General features: G+C 45.3%; 1 protein-coding gene across 2 annotated transcripts in view; it reads right to left on the reverse strand.

Annotated features, from left to right (window-relative positions):
* HEG1 (heart development protein with EGF like domains 1) overlaps window positions 1-24,271 on the reverse strand; it is a 90,133-nt gene that overhangs the window by 55,851 nt on the left and 10,011 nt on the right. For both annotated transcript variants that reach the window (XM_045502352.1, XM_045502353.1), the window contains exons 2-3: window positions 5,631-5,918; window positions 3,691-3,972 (exon numbers count right to left, since the gene is read on the reverse strand). In XM_045502352.1, coding sequence (XP_045358308.1) covers window positions 3,691-3,972; window positions 5,631-5,918 — 570 coding nt within the window. The remainder of the gene's footprint in view (window positions 1-3,690; window positions 3,973-5,630; window positions 5,919-24,271) is intronic.

Consider the following 24,271-nt stretch of genomic DNA (forward strand, 5'->3'; position numbering starts at 1 on the left):
CATGCACCCCATGTTTACAGCAGCACTATCAACAATAGCCAAAGTATGGAAAGAGCCCAAATGTCCATCGATGGATGAATGGATAAAGAAGATGTGGTGTGTGTGTGTGTGTGTGTGTGTATATATATATATATATATATATATATACACACACACACAATGGAATATATATATATATATACACACACACACACAATGGAATATTACTCGGCAATCAAAAGGAATGAAATCTTGCCATTTGCAATGACGTGGATGGAACTGGAGGGTATTATGCTAAGTGAAATTAGTCAGTCAGAGAAAGACAAAAATCATATGGCTTCACTTATATGAGGACTTTAAGAGAAAAAACAGATGCACATAAGGCAAGGGAAACAAAAATAATATAAAAACAGGGAGGAGGACAAAACAGAAGAGACTCATAAATATGGAGAACAAACTGAGGGTTGCTGGAGGGGTTGTGGGAGGGGGGATGGGCTAAATGGGGAAGGGGCATTAATGAACCTACTCCTGAAATCATTGTTGCACTATATGCTAACTAATTTGGATGTAAAGTTTAAAAAATTAAAAAAAAAAAAAAAAAAAAAAAAGAATTCACTGCCCTCAAAACACTCATGCCTGTGGATGAAATTGTATGCTTACTTTATCTGGCAATGATCACATGCCCCACCCGGTTTCCCTTTGTGCCCTCGTTTCCAGGAAGCTCAGTACTAAATTTAGTGCTCAACTATAGCCATTCTCACACAATTCAATATACACAGATATCTTTCTGCCTTCAAAAGAGAACTTTTCCCCCTGTGAGCTGCTGTACTTCTCCCCCAATGATCAAATAGTATATGTTCATTACAGAACATATGGAAAGTACAGGAAGATATAAAGCAGCAAGAAAAATAATTTCAAATGGCTTCTGATCGCTTTTTAAAAATCTGATGTAGCTGTCTGGGCCTATTCCTGCTTTCATGCATCCATCCCTGGCATACAATTTATTTTCGGAGGCAGGGAACTCCTGGCTAGCCAGGCCTCAGACGAGGCGGTGCTACACGCACGTTTCTGTGTAGCAGAGCGAGGAGAGAAAGGAGGCACAGAACACAAAGCCTGAATGTGTTTGGAATAACAGATGCTGGAGCTAGAAAGGATGTTTAGGATCATCTGGTCGAATCCCGTCATGTTTCTAATAGGGAGCCCCATCTCCCCAGGCCAGGCTCCTGGTGGCCGCGCTAATGTTCACCTCCAGAGGAGCACGGCTCATCTGACCGGCCTAAGTGCCAGGACTTTCACTGGGTCACGTTTACTGGTGGATGGAGCAGCCAAGTGTCAACAGACACACGCCCCCACCTCCCTCTCTCTTCACTTCCCTTCTACAGAGTGCCAGCTGGGTCCCCTCTGAGCCTGCCTCTGGCAAGTCCTACCCGCTCCCTCAGTGCTCCTACATGTGTGCCTAGAGCCCCTCAATCCTGTAGTTAGGCAGGGATAGTAAAGTGTCAGAATTCAGATTTAAGGGGTGGAGGGAGGAGGTATACCGGAGTGCTGGTTAGGGGGTTAGCAGCTAGTAGCCCAGATTGGAAAGTAAAAGCAGAATTTTGCTTCCCATATGGCTTCAGGTCTCTGTGCACGTCCCCCACTCGGCTTCCCCGCAGGGAGGAGGGGAGGCTGGCAGGCTAGATCTAGACAGTCCTGGGTGCCTGGCTATTCCCTCATTTAACAGCACTTAGGGCCCTAGCGTCTAGCATCTCAGAGGGAGGTGGGCTTCTACCTAGCACAGAACACCCAGTTCAGTAAAAAGGAAGAGAAATGCTCAGTGAGAGACTCAAGGAGTAGGAAAGATACGGTGGAACTCTTCAACAATTAAAAGTAAGACGTTCTTTTTTTTTTTAAGATTTTATTTTTAGGTAATCTGTACACTCAACGTGGGGCTCAAATTTATATGCTGAGATCAAGAGTCACATGCTTTACTGACTGAACCAGCCAGGCGCCCCTAAAAGCATAAGGTTCTAAAAGGATGAATGCTCAAGGAATTTGAAGGCCAACTATTTTTTAATGTTGAAAAATCCAGGTGACTACAGGGTCAAGTCCGGTAAAATTGGAAACAGGCTGATTTTCAAATAAACCACAATAGTGGGTTGAATTTAAATTATAAATATTAAATGACCTTGACCAGAATCAAAGTGTAGCTTCCTAGAAAATGCTTCCTTTCCACCATTTAGTAAAGTTGGTTGTAAATCACTGAACCACAGACCTTTGCAGCTGGAAAGGCTTGTAGCTTTTATCCAATCTGACCAATGTTTAAGAATAATCTTAAAAGGAATCTCCCAAAAACATGAATCATAAATTATATACATACCTAGTCAGCAGAAACTGTATACAGAGTATATAGAGGAGGAATTGGCTGCTTTAAATAGGCATTACAGAAAGGACCTCCAGGTTCCGTTTTTGCTCTGGTGACATAAACCCAAACCCCCTAGTACCTCTAAAAAACCTGTGACCTACAACAATTTTGAAATGGCAACTTTGAAGGCAGTCTAACCTCTATTTCCAAGAATATTTCCAGCCCTCTCTGTGCTGCTTCCTAAGGCATGCACAGACTCTGAATAAAACCTCAGAGAAGAGAAGAGAAAAGGCAGGCAGAGTTTCCAGCATTCTCTTTGGTCGGTAGCTGGATGAGCCCTGTGATACTGGGGCACATGCTAATCGCCATTACTCACCAACTGTACCTTGTCCTGGGATGGCAGGGAACCCAAGAGAAGTAACCAACATAGCCTGTGTCCTCAAGAGGGTTACACACTGAGTACCAGATAGGTATTGGAGAACTAATGCGACAAGGTGGATAGCGTGGAGGATGAGAAGGTTGAAAACAGTTCCAGGCTAGACACGGAACTGCCAGAGAGGGGCCTTACGATGACTAGGAGCTGAAAAGGCAAGGAGGCGTGTTCTCCACCGCTGCAGCTTTGCAAACACCTGCACTGTCTGGGTTTCTTTCCTATGACGCCTAGCAAAATGTTTATCTGTGTTATCTTTGCCATTGCAAGAAACAAGTTGGCCGTAACGAAGCAACACAAATCTAACTCCTAATCAAATGACTCAGTGCTCACCAGTCCACTCACCCCAGAGCGTGGCCTCTGGTGCAAAGGATACACACCAACAACACTTAGTCCCTGTTGGATGCGTGTACGTGCGTGTGTGCAGGGGGTGAGGGGACAAGCAGGGGTTGGTGGACACAAAGGCCCAGAGCAGCCACCTGACCAACTCCTATTTTCCTTCCTATGCAGTTAAAGAGAACATATTTTAAAGACGAACTTCAGGGGCACCTGGGTAGCTCAGTCCACCCAGTCAGTTAAGTGTCCGACTTTGGATCGGGTCATGATCTCACAGTTTATAAGTTTAAGCCCTGCATCGGGCTCTGTGCTGACAGCTCAAAGCCTGGAGCCTGCTTCGGATTCTGTGTCTCCCTCTCTCTCTGCCCCTTCCTCGCTCTCTCCCTCTCAAATATGAATAAACGTTAACAAAAATTTAAAGACAAACTTCAGTATGAAGGTAAATTGTGCAGATGGTACTTTTCCCCCAAATACTTTGCGTTTGTCTTTAATGTCTCCTTGCCTCGGCCCCTGTGACAGGTATGTTACTAGCAAGCTGTACGCATCTATTACTTCTATTTTGAATGATTTCAGCAGGTGAGACTGGGATAGGAGCACTCACATCCGGGGTGGTCTGAGGGAGGGGAATGAGCCGGTGTCCTGGAGAGCGCTGGTCCTGAAAAATTTCTCTTCCTAGAGAGCGTGGTCTCCTCTTCCATCTCTAAAGCAGGAAGAGGGTCCTGGCTGAAAACCCAAGTGGCAGCCAGTTGGGTGTGCACGGTCACGTCTTCGGGGAGCCGCTTTCCTCTTGCCAGGGACCCTTGGGATGTTCCGCTCTCAGTGTGAGAAGGGGCAGTTCTTCCTTCTGACCCTGAACTGGATGGCAAGCGAAGTGTCCCCAATGCTGAAAGCAGACACCAACAATTAAAATTCCACCAGCAGACTTCAAAATGTCTGAATAATGTTTGAGTGGGCTCACCTCTGACCTCCATGAAAACAAATTAAGAGCAATTATTCATTCTATGAAAAATTAACTCCTGAGTGAGAGATCACAAACCAAGACAAAGACTGTTTTCAGATCTCACAAACAAAGGCTGCATTTTGTGGTGAAGTTACTGTAAAAGGGGCACAATGAAGCTAAGTATCAGATGATATGGGATCAAAGATAGGACTCTGATCACCATGATTCATCACTCACATTCCATAACGCTGGCCCCAGAATTATTTACTTGAGTTCAACATAAACAAAATTTCCAAAACCTGGATGACCAACGAACTCAGGCAGCATCAGGCGCAGGTCTAAGCTCTGTGTCCATCATGTCATGAAGGGAACATAAAATACTGTCATTCGTACTCTTTATAGAATTGAGTCCCTCAACCCGACCCCCTGCAACAAGCTCATGAAAGCAGGGGGCCATCTTTGATGGCGTCATCTTCTACTTTTAGGCTGTTATCAAGTTCGTATCAATTTTCCTTTGTGAAGAGTCTTTACCAATTGCTTCCTCTCTACCCCTGAGGCCACCAGGCCATGGATCTCAGCACCAGGCATCTGGACTTCAATGTCCGCCTGGGTGGTCCCCCTGACGCCAGGTTCACTCTGCCCTATCTCCCACCCCAGACATCTTATACCTGCCTGCCAGGTGAATCCTCCCCAAATTCGCTTTAATCATGTCACTGTCTTGTTCAAAAACCTTCGGTGACTCTTCCTACAACACCAAATCTAAACTGCCTGGTTTTCTAAGTCCTCTGTGACTCCTCCTCACCCCATGCACACAACTATCCTCTCCTCCATGTGTGACTTACATCCTCCCCCATGGGAAGCTGCCAGCCTTCCCACTCCACAAAAAGACCACACTTCTGTCCTTTTCCTCACATGGTCTGTGCATCCCACTCCTAAGCTATCCCTCCCACCGTGCTCAGACATACAGACTTAGGCTCAAATCCCAGCTTTAAAACCTATTAGCTGTTTGACCTATACACCTCTGATTAATTACCATCTCTACCTTCAGTTTCCAAATTCCTAAAATGAGAATAACGTGACCTCATTGGCTTGCGGTGAGAATTGAGAGAATAGATATGTTGGTATACAGTAGGTACCTAAGCGGTGCCAGTTTTCTGTGTCTTCCCTTCCTCAGTCAAATCTTACACATCCAGCCCTAGCCATTTCTTGAAACTTTTTGCTAGAAGTGGCAAGCCACCGAGCTGTGCAGATTCAAGCAGGAACCGCCATTTGGGCAGCCACGCAGCCTACCAGACCAGATCTGGTATCTCTGAGGCTGTGGTGTGGGGCGTGATCAGTCCTTTGGACTCAATCTGGCCATGGAATGTCAATTCCCAGGACTGCTCGGGGCTGTAGGCAAATCTGTAGCCTCAGCTGGTCTATGCTGATAACTCACTTAATCACAGCATGCCACAGATGGAGCCTGAGCCACAGGGGTGAGCTACCCCAGCCCAGGACCCTTGGATGGGCACTCAGGATGGGGAAGAGGGAGACTGGCAGAAACTTCATCTTCCAGGACCGGACATACATGAATGAAATGAGCATCGTTGGCACAAACTCACCTCTGGTGAGGCTCTGGGAAGTCAGAGCTGTTGCTGTGTCAGACCCAACAGGGGAAATGGTGAAATTTGTTTTCCTGGAAGAGTCATTTCTTCCTCTAGCATCTGCTGCTTCAGTTTGTGGAATGAAGTTTTCTGGAGCATCTGAAGAAGTGTGGCTCTTTCTGGGGGTCTGAGTCATCACGTCCTCCTTGGAGACCACCGTTGAAAAGTCCATTTGGTTCTGATCAATGGTGATGTTTTCTATGTGGGGTTTGGTGCTACTTTCTGGCCAGTGGTTCCTTACCACAGCTGAAACAATAAGAAAATGGATCAGTAAGAGCCTGCTGGTTCTCTGTCTGCCATGAGCAGATACTCAGTAAAGAAGTGGATTCAGGTAGAATAATTTCACCTTTCTTTTTTCCGCACAGTAATTATTCTCACAATGCAGTGGGAGAAATTATGTAGCAACAATACTATGTAGTATTGAATTTTACAGTAAGTGGAATAAATGATGAAAACGGACAGAAAGAGACCAAGACAGGGCTCAGGGGAGAGGACCTGAAGCTCTGGGATCCAGGCAGGCTCCTGGAGGGGCGCAGGGGACGCAGGTCAGGTGTGAGCAGGGGGAAGGAAGCACTCGCATGCATCAAGGTTGTGAATTGTGTCTTCTGCATGGTAGGAGGGTAAAAGCTGGCAGCTCTCGATCCTGACACCTACTCTTGCAGGCAGGGGGTGGGAGGTGGGACATGCCTAATTCTGGAAAAACATGTGAAGGATTTGGCAATATTACCAAAACCTTCGTAATGTAAATAGGTTTGATGCAGTGCTTTTGTTTTCTTTGAATTTATCCTAAGGAAATACTCAAGAATGTGGACAAAAATTTAGCTGCACTGATAGTCATGATGTCATTGTTTATAATAGCAAAAAAGAAAGGAAGGAAGAATAGAAGGAAGGAAGGAACAAACAAAACTGAAAACCCTACAGCCGCAGATCAATTAAACCAGTTGCATTATGTCCATATGAAAGGACATGATGAGGTATTAAAATGTTATAAAAATAAAGACGTTTTACAGGTATTATTGAGTTAAAACAACAGGTTTCAGGGGCCCCTGGGTGGCTGGGTTGGTTAACTGCCCGACTTCAGCTCAGGTCATGATCTCGCAATTTGTGGATTCAAGCCCCACATTGGGCTCTCTACTGTCAGTGTGGAGCCCACTTTGGAGCCTCTGTCTCCCTTTCTCTGCCCCTTCCCTGCTGTCACTCTCTCTCAAAAATAAAACATTAAAAAAATTTTTTTAAAGTTTCAAAATAGAATTGAGACTATAGTCTCATTTTGTTAAAAAAAAAAAAGTAACAGCAATCATGTATGTGTGTGCATGCCAACCACGGATATATGTTCTCGACATGTCCTCATTTGTTCAATCCTTGTGCAATGTCGAGGTAGGTGCTCTTCTCCAACTCTGCCCGGGAGGCAGAGGAGGTGTGGGGCGGAGGCTCATATTCCTTGCCCAAGTCACCAGACAGCCTGCTCCCCGCCCAAGCCCCTGAGCATTCAGCTGTGCCCAGTGCTCAGGACAAAGCGCGTGGTAACAAATCCTCCTGTTCCCCCTCGCTTCCGGCGCAGGGGTGTTGAGGAAAGATTGCTTATTAGTACGGACTGTTATTTGACATTTATAAATTAGGGGATGGATTTAGATTAGTTGGGAAATATACTGAAGTGATCATTTTCTGCCATATTGCCCAACATGATGGCAGAGAGGGCATGAGTTACAAGCATCACGATCAGGTGAAAGTTGAGGGGAAACCGGGTGCAGAAGCAACCATCTGTGGAATTAGGTATCATTTATCAAGGCAGGGGGTTCAGAGTCAGGGCAGGTTGGTGGGACGCCCAAGTCCAACCCAAGGAGGGTGCCTTGTTACTCTGAAGATGTGTGCACACGACGCAGCCACGGCTTGGAAGAGGGAGCCCCACCACTGCTGGGGTGTCAGCTCCTGAAACCAAGACTAAAACACAGACCACATTTTAAGAGCCACTTCCCTGGATATCCAAGCTAATGTGGAAGTGAATATGAAATACATGTGCTAATTGGAGGGCACAGAGTTTAATGAGTTTCTAGAGAAAGCAATGAGGACAAGGACCATTTAAAGTTATTGCTGATTACATGGGTCCCTTAAAAACCTGTTTTTATTTTCCTCATTTGGGAAGGATATTTTTCGTTCTGCTTAGGACCAGGGGCTGTGAGCACTGCTGAGAGACCTCGGTGGGAATGAATGAAGTCACTTCTATCTGTATGAGTCAGGCAAAACATGGCCAGCCATCTGACTAGTAGCGGCTGCAGGCAGAACCTATGGTTCAGCTCAAAATATCACACTTTCCCAAAAGGAACGAGTTATCTTCTAGATCAGCACTAAGAGATGTATAAAGTAAGACACAAATGCAAACCACATATGTAAGTTTACTTTAAAAATTAACAGATGAGGGGCGCCTGGGTGGCTCAGTCAGTTGGGCGACTGACTTCATTTCGGCTCAGGTCATGTGATCTTACAGTTCATGACTTCAAGCCCCACGCTGGGCTCTGCATTGACAGCTTGGAGCCTGCTTGGGATTCTGATTCTCTCTCTCCCTGTCTCTCTCCCCTCCCCCTACTCATTCTCTCTCTCTCTCTCTCTCTCTCTCTCTCTCAAAATAAATAAATAGACTTAAAAGTAACAGAGGAAATTAATTTTAATAAATACTTTACATACTCTGACACATTCAAAATAGTAGCATTTCAATATGTAATTGATATAAAAATTGAGATACTTTGCATTCTTCTTTTGGTATTACACCTGTAAATTCCAGAGTATGATACTAGCTGTACTTCAAGAGCACAACAGCCACATGTGGCTAGTGGCTACAACACTGGACAATGCAGTTCTAGGTCAATGGTTCTCCACATTTCCTCCACTCTGGTCCACTCCCACCAGAAGTATGGCTCATTTATTGGGGTTGGAGGGGTAGTGATTTTTAAATCTTCCATAAGAGATTCTGACAAACTTTCCTAAAGGAACCCTTTCCTCCCCAAATCCCTTGAAAATCGCTGCTTTCGTGCTTCCTATTCTGTTTCCCGTAATTGATAATTAACAGAAACTTCCTGGAGAGGAGAGGGACGTTGCCAAGCATCTGGGTTCCTCTGGGGTCCAGCCCCAGACAGGCAAGGACCACATTCACCTGAAAATGGGATTTGGAGGGGTGTTTCCAGGGGCAGCCACCAAGTCCACAATTTCAACTTGAGACCAGAGACCCACACAACATGTTCCCTTTGTTCTTTCTATTTGAGCTGCAAGGCAAATTGGCCTCTCCACATAAGGTGAAAGGGTCTGAGGATGCTCTCTCTATCCTCCTGGTCATTTGGGCACAATGAAGAGAACTGTTCTTAAAAGAAGCCAGAAAAAAAGTGATTGTGGGGAGGTAGAGGCGACCCAAAACCAATGCCTGGAAGCTGGTAAGCCATGAGCAAAGGAAGAAAATGAATTTTGCTCTATTATAGCCTTAAGATGAGTGTGACACTTGGCTATTGTTGAGCCTCTGAGGAAGCCCATGGCTGAGGAAGCAGCAACATGCCCTTCTTCACAGAACTGGGAATGTCCCTAGGAGTTCCACTGCAGTCTTTAGAAGGTACGGAATGGCCACATAAAGACAAGACATGAGTCGCACTGAACCATGCTCTCTCCCTGGAGGGGTGACAAAAGATGGAAGAAGGAAAAAGAAAATGTACCCTATAAACAAAACAAAAAAGGCAGACCGTAGTCTTGCATTGTCCCAAATCATCCTACCACTATAAACGAAATATACTAAATAAAATATGTTTTACAAAATATTTCTAAATGCATTGCTGAGTTGGCAAGTAAGTAAAGAATCACATCTTCTAAGGCCAAACATGAACCAAGAGCTGGAATACAGAGAAGTGAGCTAATTCTCGGCAGTTAGAAGCTGCCCTGGGGCACCTGCTCAACTTTTGTGAGCTTGAACTTCTGGTCTGATTATTAGGAGGATGTAGGAGATAGGAGACAAAACTCTTAAGGAGAGAGTCTGAGAGGAAACTCAGACTGTAGAAAGCTGGGACTAGGGCTATACTATGGGTGTCAGACACATAGGGGAAAAAAAATCTGCCCTGCAGAAGGGGGCCAGCAGGGAAAAGTGGCCTTTGATCTTGGTTTTAGATGAAGGAAAATAAATCTCACTCAAGAATTTGTAACCAGAAAGGTAGTCCTCATGTGGGTATGCAGCACAAACTCACAATACTTGTATGGTCTAAACCTCAAGCCAAGGATATATTTTAAAAGTGGTCTTGAACTTTGTGAATATACGAAAACCACTAAATTATATACTTTAAGAAGGTGCATTTTATGGTATGTAAATCATATCTCAAATACACATGCACATATGTGCACCCACATATACCCCATTAGTGTGAAGGAAAAGTGGTTCGGATACACAGTGCCTCTTGCTTTGCAGAAATAAATGTGAATGCTCTCTAAATGAACATACCTTCAATCCGATTTTATCATTCATTGATAAAATTCTAAGGAATAAGAGATCACTGTCAAAAAGCACAAAATATAAAAGGAAAAAAGGCATCAGTGGGTAAAAATCAGCAACCTAGATAGGCAAAGCCTTCAAATGCTGGAAATATCAGTCAAAGAATGTAAGTATATAAAATAGATAAAAAGAAATAAGAAACTAAAAATGAGAGAAAGAGAGACTATAAATAATGGCCAAAAGAAGTGAAAGAACTCTAAATGGAAATTCTAAAAATGAATAAAATATAATGATTGAAACTAGGAAACTTGACAGATTTAGATACGACTGAAAAAAGAACTAATAATTACAAGACAGATGATGAGAGAACACCCAGATGATATAAAAAGATAGAAAATATGAAAAAGAGAGGAAGAGACAAGGAAGATAGGAGTGAGAAAGTCCAATATATATATAACTGGAGTTCTGGGCGGAGAAGAGAGAAAAGGGAGAAATGGCGATATTCAAAAAGGTAATGGCTGAGAATTTCCCTCAAACTAAGGAAGCCCAACAAATCCTTAGAAAACAAAATAGTACAGAAATATAAACTCACATCATAGTCAAACTGCAGAAAACCACAGACAAGGTACATCTTAAAAACAACCAGAACAGGGGCGCCTGGGTGGCGCAGTCGGTTGAGCGTCCGACTTCAGCCAGGTCACGATCTCGCAGTCCGTGAGTTCGAGCCCCGCGTCGGGCTCTGGGCTGATGGCTCAGAGCCTGGAGCCTGTTTCCGATTCTGTGTCTCCCTCTCTCTCTGCCCCTCCCCCTTTCATGCTCTGTCTCTCTCTGTCCCAAAAATAAATAAACGTTGGAAAAAAAAAACAAAAAAAAAACAAAAAACAGACAACCAGAACAGGGAAAATGACAAATCATGTATAGAAGATGACAATTAGACTAACAGCTGATTTCTCAACAGCAACAATGGAAGTCCAAAACCAGTGGGTAAATATTGTACATTCAGTAAAACTATCTTTGAAAAATATCCTGAGACTCTCTTTCAAAAAAGAAACATTTTCAGTCAAATTTCAGTTTATCAACCACCTCCACAAAAGGAAATTAGGGAGAATTTTATGTCAAGCAAGAAAAACAATGCTAGATAAAAGCTAGAAGAGGCAAGAAGATATAATGAGCAAAGAAAATGGTAAATATGTGCATAAATCTAAAGCAACGTTGAATTTATAAAATAATTTCTCATTTGTGGGATTAATAAAACAAGATAGAGCAAACCATGGATAACAGTAGCGCAGAAGTCAGGAGGGCATAACCAGAATCATGTTGTGTTGAAGGGTGACTTTAAGCTGTGTAAAAAATGCATTTTCAAGTTCCTCAAGCTGACCCTGAAGAATAGAGAGTGTATCACTTCCAACTGGTAGAGCTTGCAGTAATATGAAATTTCCATTGAGAGAAACTAATTAATATTGCCTAAAACCAAAACAATGAATCAACAAATAGCAATTTAAGCATGTTACTGAGAGGTATGGACAGGATTACTAAAAGAGCTTGTTAAAAGGGTCGAAAGTGGTTGATTCTGGGAAGTGGAAAATGATTGGTGGTAGGAGTGGTCAGGGTTTTTTATAATAGCCTTATAAAACATATTTGATCTTTAAACTATGTATGAGTTTGATAAAAAATAAGAATTTAAATTCAAAGAAGTTAGATAACGAGCCAGGGTAAATGCCTACAGCAGACGATAAAAGTTTAGCATTCCTAACACGTGAAGTTTTTCAAAGTCCTAAGATGTACGGGGCACCTGGGTGGCTCAGTCTAAGGTTAAGGGTCCGACTAGATTTTGGCTCAGGTCATGATCTCACGGTTATGAGTTTGAGCCCCACACTGGGCTCTGCCCTGACAGCACGAAGCCCGCTTGCGGTTCTCTCTCTCCCTCTCTCTCTGACCCCTCTCCCCCCTCTTTCTCTCAAAGTAAATAAGCTTAAAAAAATTCCTAAGATGTACATCTCACAAAGAACATGAATATGTGATTCACAGAAGAAAATGTATAATTTGAGAATAAATACATGACAGTATTGTTGGAAAGAAATAAAACACAAATGTAAACTAGAAAAGCCTTTTTTTCAACTTTTTATATAAATTTATGTTTGCCTATCAATTGGCAAAGACTCAAAAAATGATAAGATGCAGTGTCACTGCGGGCATAGCAGACTGGCACCTCCACACAACACCAGTAACAATGTAACTGGCACATTCTGGTGAGAAATTCCGCAATCCATTGCAAAAGTCTTAAAAATAGGCATATATTTCGACCCAGGAATTCCATTTCTGGAAATTAATGTCAAGGAAATTCTTAAGGATGTGCACAGATTCAGGCACAGGGAAGTTTACCACAGCATCGTTTGTAATAATGAAAATTGGAAACAACCTAAATCTCTGCAATAGGAACTTGTAAGTAATTATAAGACAACAAGATTTTAAAGGGCTGACCAAAATATATTATTGATACAGTTTTAGATATGTACTATGTTCACCATGTACAGTTAATTAAAAATATAAGTTAAAAAATGGCATGTACCATATGACCTTATGTTATTAAAAATAGATGTGTTTAGGGGCACCTGGGTGGCTCAGGTGGTTAAGCATGCAACTCTTGATTTCGGCTCAGGTCATGATCTTACAGTTTGTGAGTCTGAGCCCTGCATTTGGCTCTGCACTGACAGCATGAAGCCTGCTTGGGATTCTCTCTCCCTCTCTCTGCCTCTCCTACTCATGCTCTCTCACTCAAAAAGAAAATAAACATTAAATATATATATATATATATATATATATAAACATAAATAAATATGCATATATGTGCATATATATATATAAACATAAACATATATATACATATATATCTGTTTAAAAACCTGCATCTCCTGGGGTGCCTGGCTTGGCTCACTTGGAAGAGCATGCGACTCTTGATCTCAGGGCTGTGAGTTCAAGCCCCATATTGGGTGTAGAGATTCCTAAAAATAAACTTTAAAAAAAAAAAAAAAAGCATCTCCTAAGAAAAAGAACAAAAAAGTTGGTATCTTGGTAAAAGGACTCTAGGTCTGGAAGCCTTCTTATAAGGGGCCTTCTTTGGTCCCTAGACTGCTCCCTAAGGTAGGTAAAGCCTGTAGACTTTCGATATAAAGGTGGCTCATGCAACTTGCTCATAATACAGCTATTTCTGAAACATAAACATTGTGAGTGGCCTTGAGCACCCAGCTGAAGGACTGATGAGTTTATCTGTGTCTGGACAACCAGCCTCTGGGTACCTAACCACTCAGCACCAGCTGTGGCCATAGCTGGTGTCCTGATCAAGGGGATGACCATCTGTCCACAGCAACTAGAGACTGAACACACCCCTGGTCAGTACTGCCACTGCTGGGCCCTGTGGGCGTTAGGGACCTGTGGGCTTATGATGCCACCTCTACCCTCTTTCCCTCAATTGCAGGTGCCATAGACACCTGGATTGATCAGAAATTCTTACCTTTACCATCTCTCTTCTTCTGGGGATGTTTCCCTTTCTTCCCCCCGGAACACACGACGGGGAAAGTCACCTGCTTACCCCACCTTGAGAATCTGTGTTCTCTATGTGGAGACTCTCTCATCTAAAAGGAAAAGAGCCTGCCTCCAGCTCCCTGTCTGGATATAGAAATTCAGTACTTACTTAACAAGAGAAGCAGTGGGTAACATACAAACTGGCTAAAGTCAGGCTGTCTGTGTTAGACTTCTGGTTCTACCATGTACATGCCGTATGACCTTGGATGACATACGTAATTTCTCTGCCTTGGCTTCTTCGTCTGTAACAGGGGGATAATGACAGCACCGACCTCACTGGGCTGTGACACAGTACACACACATGTGAGAGTGTCAAAGACTATCTGGTCCGTAGTGAGTGCTACACCCATTCAGCTGTTCAAGGGGTCTAGGTCTCTCAATGTGAACGGACAGATTTGGACATGACTTTGGCAGGCACTGCTAACCAACCCCTCTCCAGGCAGCAGAGCAGAGCTAGTTGCAGAGGTACAAGCTCTGCTGGACGCTAGGGGTGCACCCCCTGAAAGGACTGAGGTGGGCTCTGTGAGCTGGGGCCTCGCTCTGGCTTTGCTCCAGGACACTCTGCCAGCAGATGCAGGGAGAACTAGGAGGGCACAGGGTGAGAGCGAGGCCCACCTCTGGCATAAGCCCCTGATGTCACTGGCCCAGGGTTCCAAAAGAATAGTATTCCACTGCCTGCTGTTGAACTCTGGATGTCCCTCTACTTCCTTATTGCCTATGAACTACTCTTCAGAAGGGGATTAACTAACCATGCAGCACCCCAGCCCACCCACTTTGCCACCCATTCGCAATCTTTTGATTGTGAACATGCAAGTGCTTGACATGATTCCATGCTGTATCTTGGTGGGGGGGGGGGGAGGAACAATGAGTCCAGTGCTAAAATATTTATTGAGGTCCAAGGATGAATCCCTTCAGAAGCCCTGAGTTGTTTAGGAGTACTGTGGTTGAATTTTGGTTTTGGTGTAGCTCCCTGTTCAGCACAGGGGTAAACCCCGAGTGGGAGAGAAATTTAGAGTAAAGCGGCTAGGAGTCAGCAGGGACCTAACACTTGCAGGGGGAGAATCCAGAACCTGCTCTGACTCTTGGCAGAGAAGAGAAATGGCCTTGGAGAAATGGAAAGAAGGTACACCTCAGGCTTCGGAGTCTGGGCCGGAGAAGGAGGATGAAGACACTGTGCCCTACTGGACACTCAGGGGCAGCCTCTGAGGCTGGCTCTCCTCACTCACCCATCCCTCTCCCCAGATAGTCAGAGGTACTTGCTCAACCTCACTCACATCCCACGGCAACTGAGCCGCACCAACCAGCCTCATACTGGAGTTGAGATGTCCCAACCTCCCAGGTATATTTGAGCTGGAAATACCGTCCTTCCCTCTGCACTCAGCCCCCTGTGTCAAGACAGTTTCATTGCTTTGCCTGTTTTTCCCCCAAGTTGACAACTTCCACTTCTGTAGTGTCTTCATGTTCTAAAACATCTGTTTGTGAACCAACATCAGGGATGCTAGCCCAGCCTGGGAGTAGGATTTCCTAATTAGCAGCTGCTATAGAGTCAACTCCTCACCACCCACCCCATGATTTGGGGTTTTTCAACATGCATTGTTTCTGAGCAGTGGAGTGGGCGTGTACAGGGAGTATGCTGTGTCATCCAAAGAGGCAATTTCCTCCCAGAGGGCCCAGCCCGCCCCCACATTGCACTGTCAACCACTCCTGTGGGCCCTATGTCACAGAGTTAAAGCAGGATCCCTTTATTTTCATTTCCCTCCATTTAGAATCAGATTTCACAAATAGCTACTCAGTGCTTACCACGTGCTAAGTGTTTTCAAGGGCATTTATCTCATTTAATGAGAATGACAGCTGGTCAAGTGGGTATCATGGCACCCGGGAAGAAGGGCAGAAAGATTAAGTGGTTGTTCAAGGTCATGCACTAAACGGCAGATTCACAATCTGAACCCAGCTCTTGTTCCCTCACATCCCAGCTTATTCTGTGACATGGAGCTTTAAGGCATTGGTCAGGGAACAACGTCCCCCTGGTCTTCAAACCCCGGTCTCAAATCCATTAGCAATGTCCTGCTCCTCCCTAAGAGGAGCGACCTAGCCTGTGGCACAGGGGCTTTGGAATCAGACGGATTTGGTTTGATGATAGCTGCACTTATTAGCAGGAACACTGAGCAAGAAGACCTCTAAAGCAGCTTCTCAGAGATAATTTTAATGAGTAATGAAAAGAATAATAATAAAAAGTGGAGGCAGAATGGAGAATGAGTTTGAGAGACAAGAAAAGCCTGTTTTCAAAATATGAAGTGAGGGGGTGACATTATAACTTCCCACTGGAAATGTCTGACAGGCCGTTAAAAATTTGGGACTGTCAATTAGGAAGAGGGATGAGGAGATGGAGTATGAAGAGAAAAGTGATGGTCGAGGACTGAATTAAGAGGAGCCTTGAATCAGAGGGAGAGGAAGAGTCAGTGAAGGAGACACAGAGGACCAGGGAAGGATAGGATGAATCGAAGTAGGAGCCAACAAGGCAATGAGTGCCGAGACACCACAGAGAGGGAGGGGCCAGGCCTGTGGAAAGGCCAGAGAATAGTCAACCAGAGTCCCCGGGACTTTCCAGAGTGTCACGTGGCAAAGAGAAGATGAAACTCAGATTGTTAGGGGTTAAGGCTCATGAGAGAACGTTCTGGAAAAGTAAGACACTGACTCCCCCCCTCCCCCAGCTGTGAATTCCCTGTTTCTGGCTCCCCCTCAGAGCTTTCCTGGGATCCCTCAACTTGGGGAACACATGGGAGAGCTGGGTGCTTTCTAGCCACATGACTGCATGTGCTAGCATGGGTTCTCATACCAATGATAGTGAATTTCTTTATAATTTTTAGAGATTTTCCTCAGATTCAATTGCTCACACAGGACTAGAACTGAAATGAAAAAACTCCCTTTTTAATCCCCCTTTTGGTATGGTAGATGGCTGTAAACCACAAGAGGAGCAGGACATTGTCCACTGGAACTTTATAGGAGGATGGAATTTTGCCCCTATTCTCAGAGATCAAATGAAGAAATCCCACATGTTTACAATCTGCAAAGCGCTTCTTTACTTGATAATTTCAGGGGGCTAAATTATCCTGTTGGGTCCTGACATTCTGCATGGCAAGCAAGATAGGAATTCTTACCCCATTTTAGGAACAGAAGGCTAAGACTCAGTACTAAGGTCACATGCCTAGAATAACCCAGAACTAAGTGGCAGGATGGAGACCAGAGCCCAGCCCTTTCTTTCTGGTGTCTTTCCTAGTTAACCACACCCAAATGAAGCCAGTGAGGACTGAGAAGACAGGAGCTCAGCCAACTCTTCCCAAACTAATTTATGGCATGTAGCCTGCTTCGCTAGCTAACATCCAGTGCTTTGCATCATGCATTCTGGTCAAAGTTGGGAAATTGCCTGGGTTGTCCTTGGTGCCCCCATCCCTCTCTGAAAGTGACCCCTGCCCTTAGGGACCATAGCAACGAACTAATCTGACCCTCAGACAGGACCGGGGTCCAAGAGGGACAATAATCGCTCCAGGTCCATAATACGTCCAGTGGGTGGCATTTATAAATTCAAAAGACTGTTTACTTTCATACTCATTTGGCCAGCTATTATCAAGGAAAAAAAAAAAGGAAAAGAAAAAGAAAGGAAAGTAGGTGTTGACGAGAACTTAAGAGAAATCGGAACTTCCGTGCATTGCTGGTAGGAATATAAACTGGCACAGCCACTGTAGGAAACAGTTTGGTCATTCCTCAGAAACTTAAACATAGAATTGCCATATGATCCAGCAATTCCACTGCTAGGGACATACACAAAAGAACTAAAGGCAGAGAATCAAAGAGATATTTGTACACCCGTGTTGACAGCAGTATTATTCACAATAGCCAAAAGGTTGAAGCAACCCAAATGCCCATTGATGGATGACTAGATGAGCAAAATGTGCTACATACATGCAAGAGAATGTCACTTGGCCTTAAAAAGGAAGGAAATCTGACATACACTACATGAATGAACCTTGAAGACGTCATGCTAGGTGAAAAAAGCCAGTCACAAAAGAACAAATATTATATGATTCCACTTACATGAGGTACCTGTAATAGGTAAAGTCATAGAGACAAAAAGGAGAATAGAGATTAGCAGAGGCTGGGGAGAGGGAGGAATGAGGAGTCATTACCTAATGAGTTCCCATTTGGGATAATGAAACAGTTCTGGAAATTCATGGTGGTGATGGTAGTACAACGCTGTGAATGTGCTCAATGCCAATAACTTGTACCCTTAAAAATAGATAAAAAATATATTTACTGGGCATCAACCACACACAAGACACTGTGGATTCTGCCTCAAGGGGCCTATCGCTTCCAAGAGAGCTGAATGGGGTTAATAAATTCCTGTGATGCGGATGCCAGTGCCATGGGTGTGTGAGAAGAGGCCCAGCTAGGCAGAGAAGGTATCCTGGAAGTTTGGTAGGCAGAGAAGCTAGGCAGAGAAGCTAGGGAGCTGGGCAGAGAAGGTATCCTGGGTGCAGGTTTGGGACAAGAATCCCATCCTCGCTTTCAGGGTTGCACTCTCTCTCCAGATCACGGCCTCCACCCCAGGAATCCAACAAACCAGGGGGATTTCCTGCCGGATGGCCAGCAGGTGGGATATCTGGGGGTAGGCAGGAACCTTGGGGACATGGAGGGAAGGTGGCTGCGACCTCACCAGAGGGCAGCCGCCTACTCAGTGCGGCTGCTCAGGGCTGTGTTTTGAAACACTACAGCGGATGTAATGATTCTGGGTGGAGGACGTTTAGGAGCCAAATGAGTTTGTGTGAACAAAAGGCAGCCCTCGATCTGGACTGTCCAGGGCTCTCGGGGAGTTTCATTTCCTTCCTTGTTCTTGCCCTGAAAGGAGCAGCCCTAAGAAAAACCATAGACATTAAGAAGTGTTTGGACCTGAGACCCAGTGGTCTGATTTTTTTTAACGTTTATTTTTGAAGGAGAGAGAGAAAGAACGTGAGCGGGGTAGGGGCAGAGAGAGAGGGAGACACAGAATCCGAAGCAGGCTCCAGGCTCTGAGCCATCAGCACAGAGCCCAATGCGGGGCTCGAACCCACGAACTGTGAAATCATGACCTGGGCCGAAGTGGGACCCTTAACCCACTGAGCCACCCAGGCGCCCCTCCAATGATCTGATTTTTAAAAACAGGTCCCCCAGGAACAGCGTCTAGTAATGAAAAGTATAAAATTTACAAGGCATATTATCCTCTCCTCCTTGTGAGAGTCTGCTTTTGTCTAGCTGAGTATCCTCTGGGGAGAAAGGCAGGCTTGTGGGACTGAGCCGTGACCCATGACCCAGGGTGGGGCTGGCCAGGACCCTCCCCCTCGCCCCCTCCCCAAAGTCCGGAGTCCCACAGGCTTCCAGAAACAGAATCACCTCTGAGGTGGCCTGAGGGTGCTAAGGAGGGAAGCAGCCTAACCCCAGGCAGGAGAAGAAGGTGAAGGACTCTGATGTGACCTCAAGTTCCTTGCTTTAAAAATAATTCCATAGGATTAAAAAAAAAAAAAAGGAGGCTTTGAAAAATAGCCCAAGGGTCATGTCAGAAGATTCCCAGTCAATTAAATTGGTAAACAAAAAGGCTGTTTGAGGGGGGTGGGAAGGCTATCTTGTCCCTGTGGGCATTTATCTATCTGGTGCCTCAGTTTTCTTTGGCCCTCTCATTCTTTGAAAGATAAACAGCCCGTGGAGGGGCTGAGAGGTGGCTCAGCAGAGGTGGTTTTGAGAAGGGGGTCTAAGGGGCAGCTCCCTGTGGCACCTGAAGACGAAGTTGGGGGGGTGGGCAGGGAAGCGGGCCTGTCTCCTGTATTGTCACCCTAACATTCACTCACACCCAGAGAGGAAGCCCGGTGGCAGAGCCCCACCAAAGGAGGCCTGCCAGCTTGATGAAACAATAAAAAGGCAAGGAAAAACATCCTGGTTCCGAGGAGGAAGAGGGGAGGTGGGAGGGAGGCGGGAAGGTCGAATGACATGAAATGCGGCCACCTGACTTTTGTTAAGTTCTGCCATAATTTGTTCCGTAGACCTGTGTGAAGGGGCCCAGGACTCTAAGGAAATCATAGAAACATCATTTGTCTGGAAGGCTTACAGTGTTAGAAAATGTACACAGTGGAACGATGCTGCAGCACAAAGGGCCCGCGGGGCCAGGTGGGGGAAGGGAAGGGAGGAGGCCGCGGCTGTCACCACCAGCCCCAGAAAGGGGTGCTCTCACCATGGGCCACTGGGAGCCTGTGGGGGTGCATACATAAAACCTATTTAGAGACATAAATGAAAGGTTTATCAATAGGCCTTTACAACTAAGTTGGGAAACTTGACACTCGATTCAAATACAAGCAATATGTATGTATATATATATATATATGTAATATATACATTTTTTAGATTTTAGATTTTTTAAGTTTATTTATTTATTTTGAGAGAGACAGAGACAAGTGTGAGTGGGGGAGACACAGAGAGAAAAGGAGAGAGAGAGAGAGAGAGAGAGATTGAGAATCCCAAGCAGGCTCTGCCGATGGCTGTCAGCGCAAGGCCTGATGTGGGGTTCCAACACACACACACACATGTGAGGTCATGACCTGGGCCGAAACCACGCTTAACTGTGCCACCCAGGCGCCCCTCAAATATAACCAATATTTTTAAAGTCAGTTGTATGCTATAGCCAGTTAAGAAAAAGATATAAAATAGAGGGAGTAGAAAGAAAGGGAGAAACTTACAGAGAGAGGAGGAGAGAGTAAAGCTAGGGAGAATGCCAGAGTAGGCTCCTTACGACGAAGACGAGGATGAGGATAATGACAGCAGCCCAGATACACGCTGCAGGCACCATGCCAGGCATTGCACATGGACTGTCCCAGTTAATCCTCACCACAACCCTGGCAGGTGGGCACCATTATTGTCCCCATTTTTTTGATAAGGAAACTGAGGTGTCGAGAGATCAAACAGATGCTCAAGGATCCCACAAATAATACACTGGGATCCCAGCCCAGGTCTGTCTGACTCCAAAGGCCTTCAATATAAAATATCTAAAATAATAATAATAATAATACAGAAATAGAAAAAGAATGAAGGATAAGAATGGCAAGCACAAGATGAAGACAGAGCTACAGAGGCATGGCAACATACTCTGAGAGGGAGAGCCAGAAAGACACAGGCAGGGCTCCTCAGGCAGGCTTCCAGGGTGTCTCCCAGGACCCCTGGATCCAAACTGCAGTTTCAGGACCCGAATGGGGACGTTACATCCCGGCAGCCCACGCTGCCCACTGTCCGAAAGGAATTAAGAGTAGGGACAGGATTCAGAAGAAGAAAGAAAGTGACAAAGGGAAGAGTCAGTGGTGATCCCATGTGCGTAAGAAAAAGCCGCAAGACAAAGACGGCTGAGGTTCTGAATGTGTGACTGAGAAATTAACGGGACCATAAACAAGCAAAGGAAGGACAGGTTCTCGGGGGTGGGAGGAGCGGGGAGATGACATGTCTGCATTTATAACCATTATCTGTTGTGTTGAAAGTGAAGCACAACTGTGCAAATGTTTGGCAGGTGGCTGAAGAAATCGGACTGGGTATCTGAAGAGAAGAAAGAGAGTTGTGGGAATCACCTCCTCAGAGAAAACAGGTGAAGCCATGCTATGTCTTCCCTCTGTGCCTCTGTTTTGTGGACCTCCCTACCTAAGTGCCCTGCTCCCTTTCCCTTGGGCCTTGGCAAAATCTGACTGCTTTCTCACAACTGGCTCAGGGAACACCACTCCCAAGAAGCTTTTTCCAGAGAGAACTCGCTCCCTCTTGACTACTGTTTTAACTTGTTGTACAATTATAACATATTCGATCATATTTCTATGTCCCTTAGGAGAGACCGTGGCTCCTGGGAGGACTCAGTAAACACTCACTGAACCGAGCTGCAGGTAGAAGGCCAAGGGCAGGCCTGTGAAGAACATCCTACTGGTTGGGTGGGACAGAGGATGAGAAAGAGCTAGCCACCAAGACCAGAGGCAGCTGAGAGGACAGAGATGGAGGACTGACAACAGGCCAGTGAGACATCCCAGAATGCTGTCCCTCTCTCCCCTTCCTCTCCTACTTTCTACACATCCCCCTGCACCTACCTGCTCCACAAAGGCCACCTCACTTAGAGTAATAATAATGCCGGAGGCATTCCCAAATACACAGCACATGCGTGTTCACAAAGCCTGTCCACGAGGATGAGTTTCCATCTCACCCCTATGATAGCACTGTGAGGTGGATGGAGCTGGGAGTATCCTTGCCATTTTACAGATATGCAAACAGGCCCAGAGATGGGATGCCTGGCCCAGGGCACAGTAAGTTCATTGTATTCTGACTCAAATTACTCGCTGTGTCTACATTTAAACATGCCTTTGTGGTCATAATTATATTTGCTCCTCTTCGGAAGCCTTGTCTAGGAAGCAGGATAGATAGCATTAGCCCCATTTCTAACATAGGGAAAATAAGACCCAGGGACATTAGGCAGCTGCCCCCTGCCACACAGCTAGAAAGCAAAGGGGTTAAGACCCTGTCAGAGTTCTTGAGCCACCACTGGCATCTCTCTGCCCGACCTCCGCCTGTGGCTACAGACAGCAGCACTCCGTTACCAGAAGGCACAGCTATACTATAAATAATTCCTAACCAACCACAGGAATTCACCTACCAATGAATATGGTCTTCTTCAAAGAAACCCCATTAAGATCTTATTTAATCCAACAACACTGTTACTCCTCAGACTGTTTCCTAAAATTCTCTACAATCTTCAACAGCGCCTGAGGAGTATTTTTGAGTTTACTGAATAAGGACACATTTTCATCCCTTGATAATAGATTTGGATTATTCTGGAAACACACAAAAATTCCAAGCCCAATTTAGTGACTGATGCAGGGGATCAAGATAGGTGACCCCATTTTGGATCCAGGATGATGGAGAAGTACAAAGAAACACCAATGAGTTGCTTGTGGCCCAGGCACTGGCTCTAAAGGGGGCTCCCAGCTCCTTCGAATGCTGTTTGAGGTATGTGTCAATAACCTCCAAAAATTCTGACCTGAAGGAGAGTACCCTTTGACAACAGAAGTCCTAGCATGACTGATTTTAAAGGTTTATTACTTTGGAGTCACACCTCACATACCATTTTTACTGAATCCTTACTGCTTCACGTGCATTAATCTGGTCTCCGCAGATAACTGCAGGTGAGGGCTGGATAGGTGGCACTTAGTTGTTCTGACTTAAAATCTTCAAATTGTGCTCTTTCCTCCCTGCATTGGAAGCTAAGGATGGAGAGAAAGTTCTAGGAATACCAAGAAGTGAGGTTCGGGGGGCCCGGGGAAGGGGAGGGGGACCAAGTAGCAAATATCCTTGGAAGGTAGACCTGACCCCTTTGCATTCAGAACTTGTCCCCCATCCACTGAACCTGGAGGTGAAGAGGGTGTTGTCATCAGTCCAAAGGTCAGTATAAACAGGCAATGGTTTCAGGAGCATCATCGTGGCCAGTATTTACAGAGCTCTCCTGGCCAGCAACAAGCAGTCTGTTTTACAGAGGCTATATGACCCTTACATTCCTGAGTAGGGCCCATTAATAGCCCATCTGACAGATGGGAAACTGAAGGCACAGAGAGACTGAGTAACCTACCAAGGTCCCACAGCTTGCAAGTGGTACTGTCGGGAGTTTAAACTGAGGCTGTCTGACACCCAAGCCAGGACCTCCCCAGGTCTGTGACTGCAAAGCCAGAGGGCTCTTATACATATCCTGCAACAGATGACCCCAGAAAAAGTCTCACTGCATGGCACAACGAAAGTCCTGGTGGCCCCAGAGGCTCAGGAGTGAAATTCATCCCCACGTTGAAGTTGTTTCCATCTCCCCCTACCACCCAGGGAAGGAAAATAGAGTAGTTTTCATTACTAGCCTGATTCGTGATAATCACCAATCATGACCTTGCACAAAGAACAACATCCTACCAGATTCCAACCGGGCGTCTCTCTCCTATATGTTCACTCTTCCCTCCTCCAATATGACTGCTTCAATGCACATGGCCCAGCATGGCACAGGGTCAGCTAGAGAGCTTGACCTTGGCCTCCACCTTCTTCTTGTCACCTGTCTTCCTCCCTGGACTTCTTATCCCAACTTATCAAAGACATTGAGCAGAAGTCTGTCAAAGGTATCACATCCATCTCCTCACTTCCAGTAGCTGAGCTCCTTCCCAGAAGAGACACGGAGGCTGCTGTTATTCAGGGTCTCCAGTGAGATCAGAGCCTCCCCTGAGGCCCCCACAACCACAGGAACTGGGAGCACAGAGCCTGCCTGCCATACCACCAGACCTGTTAGCTTTCCTCAAACATTCCTACGTGACAGGAAAGCCTGCATAATACTGCAAAGCTCAAGTATCCCAGAACCAAGGTATAAAGGAAAAGGAATGTGTCCATTTTTAACAGTCTCTGTAGACTTCAGAGATGGCCTTTCTAGCTCCTTAAGAGATCTTATGACAGGAGCCCTAGGTCACATGGTGGTGCAGGTGCTGCTGTAACA

The sequence above is a fragment of the Leopardus geoffroyi genome, chromosome C2 (genome assembly GCF_018350155.1).
Source record: "Leopardus geoffroyi isolate Oge1 chromosome C2, O.geoffroyi_Oge1_pat1.0, whole genome shotgun sequence".
Taxonomy (NCBI): domain Eukaryota; kingdom Metazoa; phylum Chordata; class Mammalia; order Carnivora; family Felidae; genus Leopardus; species Leopardus geoffroyi.